Raw genomic sequence first — 22,783 nt, forward strand, 5'->3', positions numbered from 1 at the left:
TTCTGTCTGTCTCACACTTTTTTTTTTAACAGATGGGTATTTTTTTTCCATTCTGAGTCTCTGAAAGCGCCCGCCACGCTTTTGTCACTAGCTGTCAGACATCGCCGTAACCCTTTTTCATGTCGTGTCCTATTCCAGAACCCGGGCCTCCCACGAGTACCTTCAGTCCTTGCATGAGGGAGATAAAGAATCCATTTTTTTTTTCTGCTGCTGTGTGATTAATGTTATCTTCATGACGTATTTCTGTCATGAATATAAATAATTATGTGTGTACGTTTATCACGCTTCACCTTTAAGTCAGATCAGTGAGTTTAGCCACTGCGCCGGTGCCTCGTTATGTCGATCGTGTGTTGTTGTCTTTTTTTTACCATCTGCAGCAGCTTAATCATCAGTGTGGAGGAATCTTGTCAGAGAAAAGCTTTGAACTTCTCATGTTCGGTCATTAAAGCCTTTAAAGACTCATCAGGCCACTTTAACAGTGAAATAGTGAAAGAGAGCGAGAGAGTGAATAAACTGTGCGCTTAGCAGCACGCTCTCGTTAAGGAGCTTTGAGGAAAGGGTTTCTGATTATTGCCTTTCTGCTGGGATTCGTTAGATCTCAGTGTGCTGATCTGCACACACGGGTCAGAGAGTGTCGTGAAACCTTTACCGACACACACACAGAATCTTGCTTTCGAAAAAAGCATAATAGATCAAATCACCTGTTTCAAACTAGAATGAGGGATGTATTGGGTGCGTCAGGAAGGCTGTGAGTCTGAATCTCAGTCATTGTAGAATCTCGTTGTAGGGTGCTACAATGTATCCTAACAAAATGTCCAGGTCCTCTGGTGGAAAAACAGCCACAAAACTTTAAAGATCCAGCACCATATTTAACCGTGGGCATGAGCTCTATTTTGGTTTCATCTGACCATAGAACCCGATCCCATTCGAAGTTCCAGTAGTGTCTGACAAACTGAAGACGCTCGAGTTTGTTTTTGGATGAGAGTAGAGGCTTTTTTCTTCAAACCCTTCCAAACAACTCGTGGTGATGTAGGTGACTTCGGATTGTAGTTTTGGAGACTTTCTGACCCCAAGATGCAACTAACTTCTGCAATTCTCCAGCTGTGATCCTTGGAGATTTTTGTCCACTCGAACCGTCCTCTTCACAGCGCGTTGAGACGATATAGACACACGTCCAATTCCATTTTGATTCATAACATTTCCAGTTGACTGGAACTTCTTCATTATTGCCCTGATGGTGGAAATGGGCATTTTCAATGCTGGTGTTATTTTCTTATAGCCACGCCCCATTTTGTGAAGCTCAACAACCTTTTGCTGCACATCACAGCTATATTCATTGGTCTTACCCATTGTTATGAATGACTAAGGGAATTTGGCCTATGTGTTGCCTCATATTAATACCCCTGTGAAGCAGGAAGTCATGTTAGAACAATTTCCTGTTCCTAGTCACCCAGGTGTATTAAAGAAAATGTACAATATCAATGGGAATATACTTTATATATCTTTTTCTCATATGAGTTCATCGGGATGCCAATAATTGTTGCACACCTATATTTAACAAAGATTATTTTTGATAAACCTGTGTTGTGTTTGCAATTGTTTGATATGCATGAGAGCAGAGTATTTTTGTAATTATTTTAACAAAAGATCAAAGTGTTAAACAATAAAGTGAATTTTTCACAGCCTTCTTTGCTCATATTTACCAAGGGTGCCGATATTAGTGATGACCACTGAATTACATGTGCACAGAATATTTTCTGAAGACTTTTCTTTGGTCCCAGGACCACAAGCTATTTATATGTTTACAAAATACTATAATTCCTGTTAAGAATGCAGACACAATTAAGTAGTGGTATTGCGGAGTCTGGTCATAGATACCAAGAAAATAGTTACAGATGGAATGACTTTCTTTCAATACACTAAAGATCATTGTTTCCCTTGATAACCATCATTCCCAACCATCATTCACAACCAATCACTGATCACCATCATTCCCAACAACCAATCACTAATCACCATTGTACTCAACAATCACTGATCATCATTGTTCCCAACAACCAATCACTCATCTACATTGTTACCAACAACCAATCACTGATCATCATTGTTCTCAACAACCAATCACTGTTCACCATTGTTCTCAACAATCACTGATCATCATTGTTCTCAACAACCAATCACTTATCACCATCGTTCCCAACAGCCAATCACTGATCACCATCGTTCCCAACAACCAATCACTGATCATCATTGTTCTCAACAACCAATCACTTATCACCATCGTTCCCAACAACCAATCACTGATCACCATCGTTCCCAACAACCAATCACTGATCACCATCGTTCCCAACAACCAATCACTGATCACCATTGTTCCCAACAACCAATCACTGATCACCATTGTTCCCAACAACCAATCACTGATCACCATTGTTCTCAACAATCCCTGATCACCATCATTCCCAACAACCAATCACTGGTCACCATTGTTCTCAACAATCACTGATCACCATCATTCCCAACAACAAATCAGGTTTCTTGGTAGCCTCCATAATATATTTTCTTCCTGTCCTTTCATAAGTTTTGGAGGAACATCCTGTGCTTTATAATGACACTGTTTTCTCCACTTGTTGATGATGGCCTTCATGGTGTTCCATTTTATATCTATAAGTAAGAAGAATACAGTGCTAGAATTTACTGCCTCTGTATTAACACCAATTGTCTGTATGCTGTTCATTCTGTGTGTGTGTGTGTGTGTGTGTGTCTTTTAAATTATTTTTTATTCAGTCTCGGTGCACAGCAACAGACCGGTGGTGAAGAAGTTCCACAGCCATCTGCGGAGTAAGATCGAGTCGGGGGAAGGCACGCTGCCGGTCAGGTGCAGATCAGCTGTACAGACGTGGGATGGAGTGATGCAGGGCGAGAGACTCATCACAATGTCCTGCACTGATAAGATAGCCAGGTGTGTACTGCATCCACACTCAACGCACACACATCCTGAGAGTTGTAACAGCACAAACATCATAGCTTGAGACAGCGTGTCGCATGGACAGTCCAGCACCAATGTCCATCACTGATGTCCAGCACTAATGTCCATCACCAATGTCTGTCACCAAGGTTCATCACCAATGTTCATCACCAATGTCCAGTACTAGTGTCCAGCACCAATGTTCATCACCAATGTTTATCACCAATGTTCAGCACTAATGTTCAGCACTAATGTCCATCACCAATGTTTATCACCAATGTCCAGCACCAATGTCCAGTACTAGTGTCCAGCACCAATGTTCATCACCAATGTTCAGCACTAATGTTCAGCACTAATGTCCATGGCCAATGTTTATCACCAATGTCCATCACCAATGTCCAGCACCAATGTCCATCAACAATGTCCATCACCAATGTCCATCACCAATGTCCATCACCAATGTTTATCATCAATGTCCATCACCAATGTTTATCATCAATGTCCAGCACTAATGTCCATCACCAATGTTCAACACCAATGTTCATCACCAATGTTTATCACCAATGTCCATCAACAATGTTCAGCACCAATGTTCATCACCAATGTCCATCAACAATGTCCATCACCAATGTCCATCACCAGTGTCCATCACCAATGTCCATCAACAATGTCCAGCACCAATGTCCATCAACAATGTTCAGCACCAATGTTCATCACCAATGTCCATCAACAATGTCCATCACCAATGTCCATCACCAATGTCCATCAACAATGTCCAGCACCAATGTTCATCACCAATGTCCAGCACCAATGTTCATCACCAATGTTCATCACCAATGTCCAGCACCAATGTGCTGCACCAGTGTCCAGCACTAATGTCCAGCACTAATGTCCATCACCAATGTTCATTCATTTTTTTAGATAATGCCATTACTCATTTCTTTCTTTCTTTCTTTCGTTCTTTCTTTCTTTCTTTCTTTCTTTCTTTCACCAATGAACATGTCCAGCACTAAGCAATTTCTTTCTTTCTTTCTTTCTTTCTTTCTTTCTTTTTAGGCAGTGTCATTCCTCATAGAGGTATTATTTGTTACTTAGAAGATAAAGTAAAGATTTCATTAAACGATATCAGCTATAGTTAGGCAAAGAACAATCACAAGTGAAAACATCACTAGCTCCCACCCAGTGTTTGAGTTGTTCCAGATACCTCAACATTATGTGTGGTTTATACTGTGTTGTGTATTTTAGATTGCTCTTTGGGTCTTGACCTGAGGAATATACTTTGTTCCGACTGTGTGTGATGTGTGTTTATGAAGTGTTTATTTAAAGACATTCATGGCATCTGTGTATTTGTCACATATATATATATATATATATATAAAAATTCTTCTTCATATATTCTAGCTTGTCAGGAAGTTGGGATCAAACACTCATATTCATTAAAGTAAAATGGATAAGAAGTGCTAATATTGCTAGTGTGGAAGATGAAATCAGTGAATCAGTTTGCGTTATCATGTTATAGCGAGACTGACGCATGTCCCTGTCCTAATGTGCGCTGATAAAGCTAACAGCTTAAAGATAAAGTGAGTCCACAGTTTGGACTCGAGGTGACAGCGAGCAGCTTTGTCAGATTCCACACAGCGTCCGTGCAAGAGGACTCAGAAACATGTCTCTGGACACGTGCACACACATTGATTTAAGGTTTATCTTTATTAGAGGATTACTTTTTATGAAGGCGTGTTAGCTCTGTTTAAACAGCCCCCTTCTTTCCACCGTCTTTTAATGAGGGACGAAAGGTTGGCGTGATATTTGTCTTTAAGGAGAGCGTGGCAGCCTGCAGGTCAGAACCACTGACGTTTAATGGCCACTCGTGTTCTGAAGAGCAGCCATGGTAATCCTGCCATAATGAGTTCGTATAGTGGATATGTCCTGCGCTAATCTGAATTCTCCTGGGCTCCTGGGAGTCTTGCTGTACCCTGCTCCCTAAACGAGAGAGAGAGAGAGACAGACAGACAGATAGGCAGACAAAGAGAGAGAGAGAGAGAGAGAGGCAGGCATACAGATAGACAGAGAGCAAGAGAGAAAAAGACAGACAGATAAAAACACAGAGACAGACAGACAGGTTGAAGAGACAGACAGATTTTTTTTTTTAATTGACAGAAAAGAAAATGTAAGAATCGAATTGAATTGAAGAATTGAATTGATTTGACAGAGAGAGAGGGACAAAAAGATGGAGAGACAGACAGGCAGGCAGTCACAGAGAGAAAGAGAGAGACAGACCGAATGACTGATACAGAAAGACAGAGACAGATAGAAAGAGACAGACAGAGACCAACAGAGATAGAGACAGACGGATGTGAAGGAGCTTGAGAGAAAATCCTTGTTGCTTACACTGTCAGTCCTCTCTCTCTCTCACTGTCTCTCTCTCTCTCTCTCTCTCTCTCTCTCTCACTGTCTCTCTCTCGCTGTCTCTCTCTCACTGTCTCTCTCTTTCTCTCTCTCTCTGTCCTGTTCTCTGTCTGTCTCTCACACAATTTGTTTATCCATCTTTCCTTCTCTCTCTCTCTCTCTCTCTCTTTCTCTCTCACACACACACACACTTTGTCTCAGTCTGTCTGTTTGTCTGTCTTTCTTTCTCTATCAGTCCAGTTCAGCAATGTTATAAATCACACTGTTGCCAAAGCAAAGAGTAACAAATTAAACAAAAAGTTATGAAAGAGTACACATCTATCTGCATATGTATGTATCTGAACATATTGTGTGTAGTGTATATTCAGGGTGTGTGCAGGACAGTCGGTGTCTCACCGTCACTAAGTCTATCTCTCTGTCTCTGTCTCCTCTCAGTTTCTCACTTCAATTCAGTTCAATTCAGTTCAGCAAGCTTTATTGGCATGACCATATACATGTACAGTAATGTCAAAGCATTACAGGAATGTAGAACTGTTATTAATAAACATGAGTGTAGTGTTCGTATTAACATGATAGAAGAATCTGAATAAACATATTGTATTAGTGTCCGTGTAGAAACATGGAGAGGGGAGAATAGAAACCAAGCGTCAATACAAACACTGGCAATCTTAAAAAAGAAATAAATAAATGAATACAGAAGACAAGCAGGTTTGCGTGTGTGCGTGTGTGTGTGTGTGTGTGTGTGTGTGTGTGTGTGTGTGTGTGTTTGGGTGGGTTACTCACTGTTCCTCAGGTTGTGATAAGTACTGTTCTGATAAAATGCACCTCTCCTTCATTTCTCCTAACAGTATGGGCGGTGTGTCGGTGTAGGGCAGGAGGGAGAACTGGGAGGTGTATGGATTGAAATTGTTTTAAAATATATTTCACACAAGTGTTTGAATTTGTTCCACTCAGTTAGAAAGTGCAGCTCTGTCTCCACTGTGTTACTGTTACACTGGGTGCACACTCTCTGCTCTGTAGGGAGCCATGATTGCTTATAGAATCCCGTCTCCATGGCCAGCGTGTGTGTGTGTGTGTGCGCTGAGTCTGTGCTTTGTCAGCGTACACTCTCTCTCTCTCTCTCTGTCCTGTTCTCTGTCTGTCTCTTATGCAATTTGTTTATCAATCTTTCCTTCTCTGTCTCTCTCTCTGTCTTTCTCTCTCTCTCTCTGTCCTGTTCTCTGTCCGTCTCTCACACAATTTGTTTGTCCATCTTTCCTTCTTTCTCATTCACCCATTCACACACCAGTGGTAGCAGAGCTGCCATGCAAGGCGCTAACTTGCCATCGAGAGCAATTTGGGGTTCAGTGTCTTGCCCAAGGACACTTCGGTATGTGGAGTCACGTGGGCCGGGAATCGAACCGCCAACCCTACGATTAGTGGATGACCCGCCATACCACCTGAGCCACACTCGCCAGTGTTGTCAAAGTTAGTGGACAGGAAATAGTCTAACATGTTTCTGATAATGTTATTTATCCATGTTTAATTGTAGGGTTTTTATTTTGGATTCGGCCCGTTGAGGTTTCGGCTCTAGCGGTACGAGTGTGTGGTGGGGAGGTGGTACTGTGTTAGTCTGTGACTGTTTCAGGTACAGTACAGTTCTACAGTAGTCTGATCTGGGTTTGTGGTCTCACTGTGAATCCTTTAATTCTTTAATGTTTGGATTTAAGTCTGTGATGCGATAGTCCACTACACTACATCCTGACCTCGAGCAGTATGCGAGTCCCCTGTGGTTCGCCTGTTTACTATAAATAAACCCTTTTCATTATCACTATTATTGTTACAGTATTCCAAGCTCTACATTTCCATTCCTAGCGAATAATAGTTATAAAAATGTTTTTTTAGTAGTTTAATATTCATGAATATAGTTCCTTTGAGATGTACGAGCGCTAATCAGCAGACCTGTGTGAGCAGGTTGTCGTATAGAGTGGTGAGAAGGCGAGTAAGCTCTCCCAGTTCCGGTAATGTGGGCGTGGTGGTGGTGGGTGGAGCAGGTGCTTGGTGGTGCGGGGTAAAGTGGGGTTTCTGTACAGCGTGTGCGTAGCTCAGGGATGGGTGTTTTGTTGTGCTGATGTCCAGTCTGCGTAGTCTCGGGGGATGTGATGGTCCTGGCAGTGGGCGGAGTCAGGCTGGTCTGTGGATCCCAGCAGTGGGTTCCACTTGTTGGTGTCTCCTGTTGGCCAGATGAGGAGGGATGTATGTGTTTCTTCCTAGGGACACATCTTTGAGAGCTTTGGCAAACACTCTCTTCTTCCTGGTTGAGGTGTAGTCCATCATACAGATGCCAGAGGTGGATGGAGGTGTGGTGCACTAAAGCCGAAAGTATGCTTCACTTTTTATGCGTACGCTAGGAGCAGTGTACAGTACACGTGATGCAAATTTCTTCCTTAGCAGAGTACTCGTGTACTGTACGTGCACTGCCAGATTTTTCTACCCGTGCGTACTTTGTATGCGCAAATCGCACGTGCGCATTTAATTCTTTTGCACTATTTAGTTGTTCCACAAGGTGGCAACATTGACCCAGGGCCATTGATTCTCAAGGTAGTCGAAGAAATACGGAAGAGACGGAAACGAGTGCGATTCGCTTACGGGTGCGAGAGGTAATTGTGGCGAGAGCTTGTCCGAGCATCGTTCTTCGTGTTGTTGTGATTCTCCTTTATTGTCGTCCTTCATACCAGAAGACCTGCGTTACTGCTCAGTACTGACCCCTGTAGGCCAGGAAGGGTAGTGCAAATTGTAATGCGCATGCGTCGACCGTCTGTTTATGTGTACATGTCCAATGGAGTATCATTTGAAATGCTATGCGTACAACTGGGGGCATATGCTAGCGTACGTGTAAAAAAATTAAGTATACCAGAGGCTTAAGTGTACATTGTGGAGTTTGGCACAGCCTCTATGCAGTATAACTGCAGGTGCTACATCGCTCTCGTACTCTTCTATATCTGTCTGTCCGTCTGTTCCTCACTCTCTCTCTCTCTCTCTCTCTCTCATTCATCTCACATGTTCACACCCTTTCTGCAGACTTGGCGAAAGTGAGAATCTCACACAGTACACACACATACACTTGCAGCTGTGTTTGCATGTATTACCATATGCTTAATTTAATTATGACCATCAGCTTCCCTTTGTTTGTCTTTGTTGATGTTAGACTTCTTAAAAGTCTTGTAGTGCAGGAGAACCCATCTGCGGTTCTGTGTGCCAAGCACAGTCCGATCTTTTTCATGCTCTAACACGTCTGATTGAACTCATTTCATCACCAGGTTTAGTTTATGGGCTAACCAGCTGCTGGGTTGGGTTGGGTTGGGTGGGGGGAGGGGGCATTGGTCGCAAAACAAAGTCATTCTTAAAAGTGGGTCACTTTCGCAAAAAGGTTCAGAACCGCTGGTTTAACGTATGTTAGGAATGTGACATAATACTCGTAGTACCTCTTATTTTATGTCATATTTTGATATGAGGCAATTAAATAAGGAATAAACCACTTCGGGATGTGCTGTTATAGGAAAATAATCAGCGACTTGATGGTGTAATGTGAGTCACCAGGAAGTTGATTGTTGTCCTATAACAGCATGAAGATCCTAAAGTGCTTCATTCCTCTTACACAATAGCATTTCGCCACAGTTACACTTCCTTATTTATTAGAACTTTTATCCGTTTAGAGTTACATTTAATGTTATGGAACTACGGTCTGCGAAACTAGATATCAATAATCATACATGTACATTTATAATATATCAAATCTTAGATTATGTGGAGTATCTGATATACAGTAAGTCGTTGTTGCTACAGTCATTAATATATATGTAAACGATAATGTATCAGAATGAAAGATTATGTATTGTACTTCTGACCAATCAGATTTGCGAATTCAACAGCGCTCTCACTCATCCAATATTCCAAAACCTCCAAAACGTGTGTGATTTTTAATGAGTGCACGTCTTTGAGTTATGTCTCCTGCGTGTACATTTCAGTGTCCAGTCTGGGTACATGATACACATATCCAGACGTGAAACGTTTCACCCTGCCAAAGCACTAAAGCTTTCTTAATTTGTTTGATTTGATTCAGTCGATCAGAGGCAGGAAGAGTGAGATTAAATCTGGCCAGGTCATAGTCTAGGGTGAAAGCAATTACTTTAAAAAAAAAAAGAGAGAGAGAGAGAAGAAAAGAATAATACAGAAAGGGGTCATTCTCTGTGAACGATCCATCCTGCTATCGTGTTCGGAAGAACGAGGCATTATGGGATAGCAGGTCAAGGGCATTATGGCGAGCAGAGCAGGAAGTGATGCAGCAAATGACGTTTAAGCCACTGGGCATCATTATATCGTTCTCTCACCTTAGATTAGACTAGTGGTCAGACTTGCGTTCAAGTCTATCGGTATGATTATTGTTTTTTGGGGGGGGGGTTTTGAGGCAGTAATAATGTATACAGGAAGCTGATTGAGCGGAGTTGATGTTTAATTAAACCAACAACGGTTTTAATTGAAGGGCTTAAATGGCTTGGCAATGAATATGATGCTTTATATTGCATTCAGAGTTTTATGTAGATGAATGCTTTAATTTAATGGCCTCAGAGTGAACGAGAGACAGGAATAGAGAGATGGGGGGTGGGGGGGGGGAAGAGACCCCCCTCGTCCCTCGTTTAAGTTCATACACAAGCCAGATGGCTGTCTTTTCTTGCATGAGATTAAAAGATGTTTCTAATTCGCAGCGTTGCATCCTGGGCAAATGGATAACGCAAGGGATAAATCATTTCTCCCCTCAAAGACACACAGCAGGGAGAATGTAAGAATAAAGAGCGAGATCTCTATCTCTTCCAGCGCACATAGGTGTGTAAGAGGTTCTCCAGACGTGACACCGAGGTTCACGGCGCTACTCTGGGGACGTCATCGTTCACTTCCTGGAAAAAGCGCTGATTGTTAATCGACTGCTCGCGGAGCCGAAAGCCAGAGTGACTTATTATTAGAAATAAACAGAGATGCGAGAGAGGTGATTGTGCTCGTTACTGATGTGATAAAAAAAGGCGTCAGTTTTTTAAAAGAACAACGCAAAAGAACAATGGAGGGGGAAAAATAGCAGTATTATTTGTGACAGTGATTGCTAAATGAGTTAGATTATGATTATAAGAATACAAGCTAAACGTATGTCATTATATTTTTATTTCACCAAGTGAGGAATGAGTTTAATATCAACAATTTAAGGAATAAAACATGCTGTTATAAGAAAAATAATCAACGACGGGGTAGTGTGATACACTGGAGTAGCTGTCAAAACACTGAAGTTGATTACTTTCCTATCACTGCACGTCATGGAGTGTTTTATTCCTGAGTTTGCCAACGATTACGATCCTGTATTTATTAAAAAATGGCACACTATGTTATTATTATTTGTTTGTAAACTATTTCTGAAACTGGAGACTCCTTCCGTAAATGTTAAATAAACGCCTCCTTACAGAAAACCTTCCACAGGTTTTAATCCATCTATGTGGAGTGTCCCCCATACAAATCCTTGATGAAGTTGTCACTATAGAAAGCATAATGTATTAAAACGAACATATTACTATATACCTGTGATTAATCAACACCTTCTGACCAATCGGATTCAAGACTTCAGCCGTGTTCTAGTTATTAATGCATTCAGGTTGAAACGAAGGTCATAGGGTGTAATTTATCACCTTATTATAAAATATGCTCAGAATGTCTGGATCTAATTGCACTTTGTTCGCGCTCGTCTCTCGTTCCCAAAGCAGGTAACTCTGCCTTTTTGTCAACATATGCTAATTCAACCTCTACTCTGTGTATGTTATGCTAATATGGGTTTCACAGTAATGAAGATAATACTCACTATGACAGTCAGGCGTTTGTGTGTGTGTGTGTGTGTGTGTGTGTGTGTGTGCTACATTAACATACATTATGGCTTTGTACATTATTATCTTTTTTCCACATAAGAGTGTGCTACAGCAAGGTCTGTTTAATAATCGGTGTGTTTTCCTTTGGTCAGTTAGGTTTCGTCTAGAAACATAAGGAAAAGCTGTCATTTGACAGAACAAAGCACATTCAAAGGCTTATTTATGCATGGGAAGCATAACCATGAGTGTGCATAGCCAGTGAGGTTGCAACCTTCACGATTCTGAAGCTTGTGTCCTGAAAGGTGTGCAATACAATAATTATTACATTTACATTTATTTATTTAGCAGACGCTTTTATCCAAAGCGACTTACAAATGAGGAAATACAAGCAAAGCGATATATCAAGCGAAGAACAATGCAAGCAGTGCTACCGTACAAGATTTATAATTGAGTTCTAGAAAAGCAAAGTGTGCAGAGTCGAGGTGGAAGAGCCAGAGTAAATAATGTGGGGGTTGGCATGATAGGGGTTAGTTACGTGCTCACGGATGAGGTGGGTCTTTAGCTGTTTTTTGAAGATGGTGAGAGAGTCTGCGGTCCGGATTGAGGTTGGAAGTTCGTTCCACCACTGAGGGACGGTCAGTGTGAAGGTTCTGGAAAGGGATCTTGAGCCACGTTGAGTAGGTACTACTAAGCGTCGGTCGTTAATCGATCGCAGATTGCGTGAGGGAACGTAAGCCTTCAGGAGAGAGTTGAGGTAGGAGGGTGCTGTTCCAGACAAGGTCTTGTACGTGAGCATCAAGGCCTAGAATTTGATGCGGGCGGCTACAGGAAGCCAGTGGAGGGAGATGAAGAGGGGTGTGACATGGGGTCTTTTGGGCTGGAGACAGCCCAAAGTTGAAGACGAGGTGTGCTGTTGCATTCTGAATCATCTGAAGGGGTTTGATGGAGCTGGCTGGGAAGCCCAAGAGTAGTGCGTTGTAGTAGTCCAGTTTTGAGATAACAAGAGCCTGGACTAATAGCTGTGTAGCCTGTTCGGTGAGGTAGGGTCTGATTTTCTTGGTGTTATACAAAATGAACCTACAGGATCGTGCAGTTGTTGCAATGTGGTCTGTGAAGAGCAAGCTGTCATCAAAAGTCACCCCAAGGTTCCTGGCTGTCCTGGTTGGCTTGCGTGTGGTTGAACCGAGCTGTACAGTGAGGTTGTGGTTGATTGAGGGGCAGGCTGGGATGACAAGGAGCTTAGTTTTTGCCAAGTTGAGCTTAAGGTGGTGTTCCCTCATCCAGTTTGAGATGTCAGACAGGCAAGCAGAGATTCGTGCAGAGACAGATGGATCATCAGGCTGGAAGGACAAATAGAGCTGGGTGTCATCAGCATAGCAATGATATAAGAAGCCATGAGAAGAGAAGGTTTTGAAGAGAGTACAGGTGTTGGGAGAGCTGCCAATCTTCTCCTGGTAGTATATGGCTTTAGCAGTGGAGATGCTATGGGGAAAAGAGGAGAGAAGTGTTTGCTAATTGGTTAGGTCAGTCAGATCATTAGATTTACACCATTTCCTTTCAGTCGCCCTTAGCCTGTTCCAGTTGTTACTCAGAGCTTCTGAGAGCCTGTACCACCCCCTCGTCTGTTGGGGCACATTGTATGGGAGAAGTTGAAGTAGGAGTTGGAGGCTAGGGCAGTGGGTGTTGCATTCCTGCAAAGGCAGGAATGAAGTCTGCCTTGTTGACAGCATTTTGGCAGTTCCAAAGCCGATTGAGAATGAGAAAGGGTCTGCAGAAGCCACTTGCAGAGAGCGTAGGTTGTCTACATTGCGTACTCTTCTAGGAGTGTGCCATGGTCTGCGCCTGTGGTAAATAACAAGGATAAACTGATGACACATGTTCTTGTGTAAACAGATAACTACGAGGGGAAAAGAGGGGAGGAAAAGGTGGAGAGATGGAGAAAGGGATACTTAGCAGCGTGAGTCGGTGTCCTTGCTCGGTGGACTCATGCAGGTAGACTCGCAGGTCTTTACACGAGCTCAGTCTTCACATGACGGGGGCTTCACGTGAGGGCTGACACTTCTGCCTCAGCATTTCCTAGTTCTTAAGTACTGTGGTGGGGGTACTTCACAACTGAGCACGCCTCTTTAATTAGCAAAACAGAGTCTAATAGTGTGAACAAGCGACTCCCGACCGAAACTGAATCTGAATATCTGAATTAGCTCTAATCTAGCACCATGTAAACAGCTTGTAGCAACAAGGAAGAGTAGTTACAGCTTCTATCTGAGAGCCAATGTTAAAACTAGTTTCAACTAAAAATTCAACTTAAAATCCATAAACACTTACAAGTTGCTGTTCACCCTGGGTGAATAATCGCTTTTTCACCCAGCGATTCAGCTTGGTCCAGAGAATTATTAGTGAAATAATCCTTAGGAAACATATGTGAGGTTGAGACTAGGCTGACATGCTTGCATCACACATACACTCATACATCTTAGGGAGTAGACTTGGCATATATGTGTCGTGTATCGGAATTGTTGACGGAAATGTCCGGAAAATGGTGTTATTCCTGCCCCATACACAATAATGGGACATTTTGTACAGCTCCCACACCCCACCCCCGTGACACCCTAACCATCAGTGACAGAGACATGAAGGATGTGTACACATGTTCAGCTTGGTCCAGAGAATCAGAAAATCATATACACATATAGCGCCCCCCACTGACCAACATGTGCAGCTGCATGTCAGTGTCGAATTTTGCACAGGCAAGCACCACTCACATTTTCTGAAGAAAATTTCAAATCTACTTATATACTACTGTCTATATTATAGATATTATTATACTTTATAACATTTATAGCTAGCATCAAGCATAACTATTATATTGCGCAGTTTATATACAAGAGCCAAGTTTGCTATTGTGTGATAGTAGGAGACTGAGCTAGCTGGTGAGAACTAGCAATGAATTACAAATAGCAAGTCAGCTGTACGAAAAATTGCTACCATTGCTACCAAACACAGCTAACGCCAAAAAATAAAAGACAAAAGGCCAAGGTTTTAGTGGCATCATGTTGTATAGTGTGACAAAAGAAGTTGTTCAAAAGTTGTTTGCTACAGTCACTTCACATATCTACCGCATTGCTTAACAAATAATGACTGCCGTTTTTTTTTTGTATGTGCCTGTGTGTGTGTGTAGGTGGAACGTGCTCGGCCTCCAGGGGGCGCTGCTCAGTCACTTTGTCGAGCCTGTGTATCTGTACAGCGTGATGGTAGGCAGCGTCACACACACCGGACACCTCTCCAGAACACTCAACCAGAGGATGGAGCGTCTCGGCTCACTTCCTGCCTGCTACCGTCGCAACCAGCCAGTACTCAGCAGTACGAGAAGCTTAACACACACACACACACACACACTCAGACACTACAAAACACACTCTAATACTCACATTCCTGTAGCACCAAGGCCCTGCGCTATAGAGGGGAAGGTCCTTCCTGCTCCAGAACACCTCAGTTAACTAATTAGAGAGTCTGTATGGTGAAGTTAATCAGTTCCTCAGTTATTTTCAGATCTCATACACGCAGGGACAACGTAGCATGCTAGACATGTGCTAATCAGCAAGACTTCACCACAACGTTATTTTATTTTATTAATTTGAAAAATTTGCATAGATGTACTCTCACCCTCCTGCTAATAGATTTTTTATTATTATTATTTCCACACCCGCTCCGTGTCATAAACAGAGTCATCTCAGGTTATAACTTCACAGGCCGCAACTGTGCTTATTCACTACTTTTCTGGGGTGTTGATTAGCCAGTTAACACATAGCTCACTATTCGCTAACTGAATAAAATATTCCCACACTTTTTTTCAGATTATTCTGTGGTGTATGGGTGTAAAAATCCAATCTCATGCAGCGTTAGACTAAAACTCATAACTCATAACTTATCATTTCCTCAGACTAGGAAAAAACACAGAAAACACTCCCTTCTACTTGGAATTTGTACTCTGTCTGCTCGACCCTCTGTCTGCTCGACTCTGTCTGCTCGACAATTTATACTGTATATTAGGGCTGCACGATTATGGCCAAAATGATAATCCCGATTATTTTGATCAATACTGAGATCTTGATTATTTATCACTATTATTAATTGATTATAGTGGCAACATATTTTTTATTGCACTTTCACATTTATTAAGTTTTCTCATGCCACAATATAACACACAAGTAGGCATGAGAAAGCTTGAGCTGGTCAATTAGGACAGAATTTAGGAACATAGTGTGAGCCATGACAAATTAATTTACCTTCTGATAAACTGAATGTAATATTTTCAGTTAATTTTACAGACTGTATGCAAAAAACAACAACCATTAACCTGTTCCACCTTGTAAACAAATACAATAAACATCACTGTTCAGCGTTTGAAGTCTGCTCCTCTTAAATATATTTAAAGCTACACTATTAGACGTTTTCCACTGTCATGGTTCTGGGCTGGAGTCAGTTCTCGAACCGCTCTGTGTATATTGTGTATATATCTGAATAATCTCATATAGGATGTGATTGGGTGAGTTCATTTACCCGTCAGATGCAAAGCGCTTTAGTGTAATGGTGGGACGCTCCAATCAGGATTTTACAACCGAAACCAATCCAGATACCAATCTTTTGTTGTTTAAGCTTTAATCAGGAGGTCATAAACAGTTAAATGTAAACTCTCTGCTCATGGTCACTGTTAATTTAGTTAAAATAATAGCAATGAGAAATACTGTTGGTTAATTGATAAATAAGCAAGCATAAAATATTTATTTTTAAATATCTTAAACAATAAAGAGTCCTAATTAAAAGTAGACTAACACAAGCATGATCCATATTAGGAAAAAGGCTAATAGCTTTTAAGGAGATAGCTTACTAAGCTTAATGTCAAATTGCTATTAAATGCAACTCATAGTAATTAAACATTATTTCATTTCTCATTTTATTTAAATTTTATTGTTAGTATAATATCTATTTTTTTTATATTAAATGATTTATTTATAACTGAGCACATTTTCTGCCTTTAGTAGTTTTCTGTATTTTATTAATTTTATTTTTGTTTGTTTATCAGTTGTTCCTTTTAGATCAGTTCCCCCAGTACAGTGTGTCCATGTCTGCTGATAATATTATGTTTTGGGGGGACTAAATCAAAACATGGAAACTGGAGTTTACTGAGTTTACTTTTCTAGTGATATCTGGCAACCCTGAGTTTAAATGAAGTAAATTACAGTTAGTGAAGGAGAGCGGCAGTGTACTTTATGTTTACAGACTGAACAGTTGCTACTCTTATTATGATTGGTGAGGAATTATTTAATAAAGAAGTTTGAATTAAACCCACCTTGTAGTGTTAGCATTATTATTAATTTACTCCGCCCGACGACGCTGTGTCTACACGAGCAGGTGCAGGTCATTTTGCGGGATCAATAAAAGATGGCGGTTGTGAGATCAGGAAGTTGAGAGAAGCAGATGATGTTCAGTGTTACTCGTCATCATAATGGCTTCTCTGCAGTATTTACACACTTATTCGGTTGACTGAGGAGATGAAAAGCAGTGTGAAAGTAACTGTTGCTCGGTGTAGATGCATTTTGGACTTCCTGTAGTTTTTATCCCGATTGTATTATACAACTCCGAACAGGTCACTCGCGCCGGTGCGACTAAATATTTATTCACAGTCGCACAAAGTACTTTTCAGTGGCAAATGTGAGTGAAATGGTCGCACTGTAGAGCCCTGAGTTTATCTACAAAGTTTTTTCCCGTTCGGCGTAATGACATTTAATGTCCCGACAACCTCTGTAGTGCCATTTAGCATCATGTTAGTGTCATGATTTGTCCTCGCGCAAAGTGCTGGAGCTCGAAGTGAAGCTGGCAGCTCGAGGGCTAAAATGCTATCTCCGTTTCGGGGTTTTGGTATTACAAAATGACGTCATCCCTGCGCCGCTCTATTGTGATTGGCTGTAAGGGTAGGAAGCGCTTGATTTGATCTGCAGCGGAGTTTTCAATTTGCAGAGGATGAACTTTAAACATTAATATTGCAGTCGATCATGTTCATTTAATCGTGGGCAGTCAAAATCGTAATCGCGATCGATATTCGATTAATTGTGCAGCCCTACTGTACATACACATATTTGGTTTAGATCAATCAACATACAGACTTTTTCGCTTCTTAAACACTGACTATACAGTTTCCAGTTTCAAGGAGATAAATATAAACTCACTCGTCACAGTTAGCTGGCTAGCTTGTTGCTAACAAAATACAAACAAGGAGGCGTCCATGTTAATTTTTTTTTTCCATACGTTGTAGGTCAAATGCACGAAGGTAGAACATGACGTAGTTCCGACTTCCCACTTCCGAGTTATAATCTTGCTCACCATTCACAAAGCAATTTAGCTACTGTTCTTACTTGCATCATAACAGCTATAAACACTTGTTCTCTCACTAGCATCTCAAGTTTTATTTCTTTTGAACTTAATAAGACAAAAAATACAGCATGCGGTGTCACTAAGAAACCGGAACGACGCAAACTCCTCTGTTCTGAAAAAGATCACCGTATTAACAATGTTTTTCAAAGTCATCTCTTTATTATTAGCCTTAGATTACGTGGAGTGTCCTGTGAATGAGCTGTTACTATGGAAACAACGACGTATTTATAATGAGAGCATTAATTAAATTACTGCTAGAGCAAATTTATGAACATCTGAATCAAATTAAGCACTTCTGAGATATAACAACATGTCATCATTATTATTAGTATTATTATTCTTTTTATAGTCATTGTTACTCATTTTTAATAAAGGGTGCTAATATGTCTTGAGCTGATTTGAAAGCTTGATTGAATTGCTCATACACAAGTCTGTGTTCAGCAGCAGATTCCAGATTAGCATCAGGAAGCATCACACGGGGGGATAAAGTGTTTTCCTAGGATTAGCAGACAGAACCGTGACCTTTCCCTGGAAAACCAACAAAACATACACACGTCAACAAACTGTGCCTTCTCTCTCTCTCTCTCTCTCTCTCTCTCTCTCTCTCTCTCTCTCTCTCTTCATCCTCCACGCTATCGGATCCATCCTTCTTCCTCATAATCAATCTAATCACATGGCTTATCAGCGGGAGAGGAGGAGTTTGCACTTTGCACCTCCGCTTCAGCCTTTTCATGAGCTTTGATGAGCTCTTCCTCCATTGTGTTGCCTCTGTTATTGGGGGGGGAAAATGGCCTGGTTATTTTAAGCCCCGCTGTCATAAAGAACAGAGGTCTCCAGGAGCGAAGCAGAGCTATTATCACCACCGAGCAAATCGCTTCTTCACTTAATCAATGAGCCTGTCCTTCAGAAGCGGGTCACACATGTGCTGCGCTTTCTGCTGTATATCACTAACACTACTACTAATGGTCAGAAATTAATATAAAATGTATATAATGCTTTGGTCCCACATGGTGCAGCCTATAGATCATTGAGATTACTGATGATGGTACCACTTAAAAACCATACAGATGGCTTTGGACCTCAAGTCATATGAACATTTATGCTATGATGGCGAGGACTACAATTGCTACGATAGCTTTAGGACTGTAATTACCACAAACAGTTTTGCACTCAAGTCTCCATCAGTGATCAGTGGAGAAGTTCAACAAAACAGACTTCATGTAGAAACTGTAATGAAATTCCTGCTTACACAATTGCACTTTTTGACCATGTAGTACACAGTTATTGAAGGGGTGTATTTATTTTTAATCGCACTATCCGGTGTCACCCAGATGAGGACGGGTTACTTTTAGAGTCTGGTTCCTCTCAAGGTTTCTTCCTCACCACCGTCGCCTCTGGTTTACTCATTAGGGATAAATTCATACGTTTAATATCTATATCCTGAATTGATATATTTCTGTAAAGCTGCTCAATTGAATTGAATAAATCAATGTTATAGCTTAAATACTCACGATCATGGAAATGGCTGTATACATGTTCGCTGATTTATATGGCTTTTGTCTTTACACATTTTAACCTGCTACAATATGGAGATTAATAGTTAGTTCTGCTTTAGTTTCTCGACAGTGAGATAAAACCAAAAGCGCCACCGTTACAGCCGCTTGAAAAGGTCTGCACCCTGCATTGCATGCTGAATGGAAAGGCAACAAAATGTAAAAATGGACAGGTATTTTATAAATGTTGAATTTTCAAACCTGATTGATCAGAGTGTTTTGAGTCATTTTCAAACAGAAATTGGTTTATAGAGCCCTCAGTGAGACCCGGCACTGTGAAATCAGCCCCGCCTCCTGGGTGAGAAACATAGCCTTAGACTATAGTAACTTTGTTTGATAAATTGTCACGTTGTGCTTTCAGGGGTCAGAATCAGGTTTGTTTTTAGCGTATGATCAAATCAGACATATAATTAGCCCGAGAAGCTCTGTCTTAGCAGCACCTAGTTCAGCTAGGTCCAGCTAGCTATCATTCAGAGAATTTGGTATGCTCACTAAGAATTTAACAGGCTTAGCTTGCTACATAATTTATACTGCATTATGAAACTAGCTAATGCTAGTTAGCTAGGTCATGACGTTACTGACTTGGAGTTACCTGTAATGGAAACGTTTAGCTAGCTAACTTTGTTCAGTTAACAAATGAGTTTATGGTGCCTTGCCTGGCAGCACCTTAGCTTTCAGTGCCATGTTTTAAACTTGCCCACAAACAACAAAATAATAAGCATCAAGGGACTTCTATGACTTCTATGACAGTTTCTCTCTAGTATAAATGCTCAGAGAGTCTATGAGGTATGTAGTGTATGCCCTGCTGAAAGAAAGAAAAAAACAACAACAATAGAAACCCTAATTTTCGTAATGGTTTAATGGATATAATGGGAATTGTATTTTTAGAGTTTTAATGGAAACTGTCATGGTTCCTGTGGCTCTCTACTGGTAATTTGTTGCCTTCTGTTGGTGGCATGTTTCGTCTAATGGATACACTTAAGGACCAATAATGGTAATGATAATGGTTTTAGTGGTAAGCTGATGGTTTGTAATGGTATTTGTAGTGGAAACCATTAGAATGTCTGTGATGGTTTCTATTGTTTATTTCAGCAGGGTGGTTACTGTAAGCTAGACCGTCACTTTGCATTATTTAGCCACTGACAGGACATCAAGGCGTACACATCTTCTAGAGTTACGCCATTTGCAAATATTAGTTTAGCCAAATACGTTTAGCCCTTCTTATAGTGCTAATCCATAATAATAACTGGATGACATTTTAGCTAATGTCAGTCCGATTCCTCAATAAACTTCTTGATTGACACTGCAGTCAGATTATAACCAAGTAGCATCAGGTTGCTAGGCTACTCTTTTTTCAAACAGGGTCTATTGGAAGGTAACGAAATAATGGAAGACGTTCAGACATCATGTGTTTAGAAATAAACCTAATCATGTAGACTTAAGTAGACGAGGCTTTTCCCCATCATCACATGACATAAGTAAGGAATAAAACGCTCGGGGTGTGCTGTTACAGGAAAATAACCAACTATGGGGTACTGTGATGCTGCCCAACATGAAGCGGAGTTGCTTTTACCATCCTGAAGCAGATGTTAAAATGACATGTCATACTTCTGATCTGTTCAAGGTTACATTTAGTGTTGTGGGATGTCTGTCAAACAGGTTAGCTACGACAATCTCTTTTTTTCTTTCTCGAATGTAATAAGACCCAAAAAAGTGCAGCTCGTCACATTACCGAGATAGCGGAAAGTGCAAATTCCTGTGTCTCTGCACTGACACTGGAGACTCCTTACATACTTAATAAATCAATAAACGTATCCTTGCAGAAAATCTCATATCACCAATTTAGATATTTGTCTTTGATAAATAAAAATGATCTGTTTATTAGTCTTGGTTTATGCGGAGGTTCCATCGTACAAAATCTGACTTCTTGTTATCAGATTATTTAGTACATGTAAAGACATTGCTTGTACTTATCAGATTATTTAGTTTATGTAAACACACTTCTTGTATGTGGATTATTTAGTATGTGTAAACACATTTCTTGTATTTAGATTATTTAGTACATGTAAACACATTTCTTGTAGTCATCAGATTATTTAGTTTATGTAAACACACTTCTTGTATGTGGATTATTTAGTATGTGTAAACACATTTCTTGTAGTTATCACATTATTTAGTTCATGTAAACACATTTCTTGTATTTAGATTATTTAGTACATGTAAACACATTTCTTGAATTCAGATTATTTAGTACATGTAAACACATTAATTGTATTTAGATTATTTAGTACATGTAAACACATTTCTTGAATTCAGATTATTTAGTTCAGGTAAACACATTTCTTGTATTTAGATTATTTAGTACATGTAAACACATTTCTTGTATTTAGATTATTTAGTTCAGGTAAACACATTTCTTGTATTTAGATTATTTAGTTCAGGTAAACACATTTCTTGTATTTAGATTATTTAGTACATGTAAACACATTTCTTGTATTTAGATTATTTAGTTCAGGTAAACACATTTCTTGTATTTAGATTATTTAGTACATGTAAACACATTTCTTGTATTTAGATTATTTAGTTCAGGTAAACACATTTCTTGTATTTAGATTATTTAGTACATGTAAACACATTTCTTGTATTTAGATTATTTAGTACATGTAAACACATTTCTTGTAGTCATCAGATTATTTAGTACATGTAAACACATTTCTTGTATTTAGATTATTTAGTTCAGGTAAACACATTTCTTGTATTTAGATTATTTAGTACATGTAAACACATTTCTTGTATTTAGATTATTTAGTTCAGGTAAACACATTTCTTGTATTTAGATTATTTAGTACATGTAAACACATTTCTTGTATTTAGATTATTTAGTTCAGGTAAACACATTTCTTGTAGTCATCAGATTATTTAGTTTATGTAAACACACTTCTTGTATGTGGATTATTTAGTATGTGTAAACACATTTCTTGTAGTTATCACATTATTTAGTTCATGTAAACACATTTCTTGTATTTAGATTATTTAGTACATGTAAACACATTTCTTGAATTCAGATTATTTAGTACATGTAAACACATTAATTGTATTTAGATTATTTAGTACATGTAAACACATTTCTTGAATTCAGATTATTTAGTTCAGGTAAACACATTTCTTGTATTTAGATTATTTAGTTCAGGTAAACACATTTCTTGTATTTAGATTATTTAGTACATGTAAACACATTTCTTGTATTTAGATTATTTAGTTCAGGTAAACACATTTCTTGTATTTAGATTATTTAGTACATGTAAACACATTTCTTGTATTTAGATTATTTAGTTCAGGTAAACACATTTCTTGTATTTAGATTATTTAGTACATGTAAACACATTTCTTGTATTTAGATTATTTAGTACATGTAAACACATTTCTTGTAGTCATCAGATTATTTAGTACATGTAAACACATTTCTTGTATTTAGATTATTTAGTTCAGGTAAACACATTTCTTGTATTTAGATTATTTAGTACATGTAAACACATTTCTTG

General features: G+C 39.8%; 1 protein-coding gene across 1 annotated transcript in view; it reads left to right on the forward strand.

Annotated features, from left to right (window-relative positions):
* The window catches only part of adarb2 (adenosine deaminase RNA specific B2 (inactive)), a 93,497-nt gene that overhangs the window by 60,302 nt on the left and 10,412 nt on the right, over positions 1 to 22,783 (forward strand). The window contains exons 6-7 of the mRNA XM_053636493.1: positions 2,788 to 2,962; positions 14,435 to 14,616. Of these exons, the coding sequence (XP_053492468.1) occupies positions 2,788 to 2,962; positions 14,435 to 14,616 (357 nt within the window). The remainder of the gene's footprint in view (positions 1 to 2,787; positions 2,963 to 14,434; positions 14,617 to 22,783) is intronic.

Source organism: Ictalurus furcatus, chromosome 1, assembly GCF_023375685.1.
Source record: "Ictalurus furcatus strain D&B chromosome 1, Billie_1.0, whole genome shotgun sequence".
Taxonomy (NCBI): domain Eukaryota; kingdom Metazoa; phylum Chordata; class Actinopteri; order Siluriformes; family Ictaluridae; genus Ictalurus; species Ictalurus furcatus.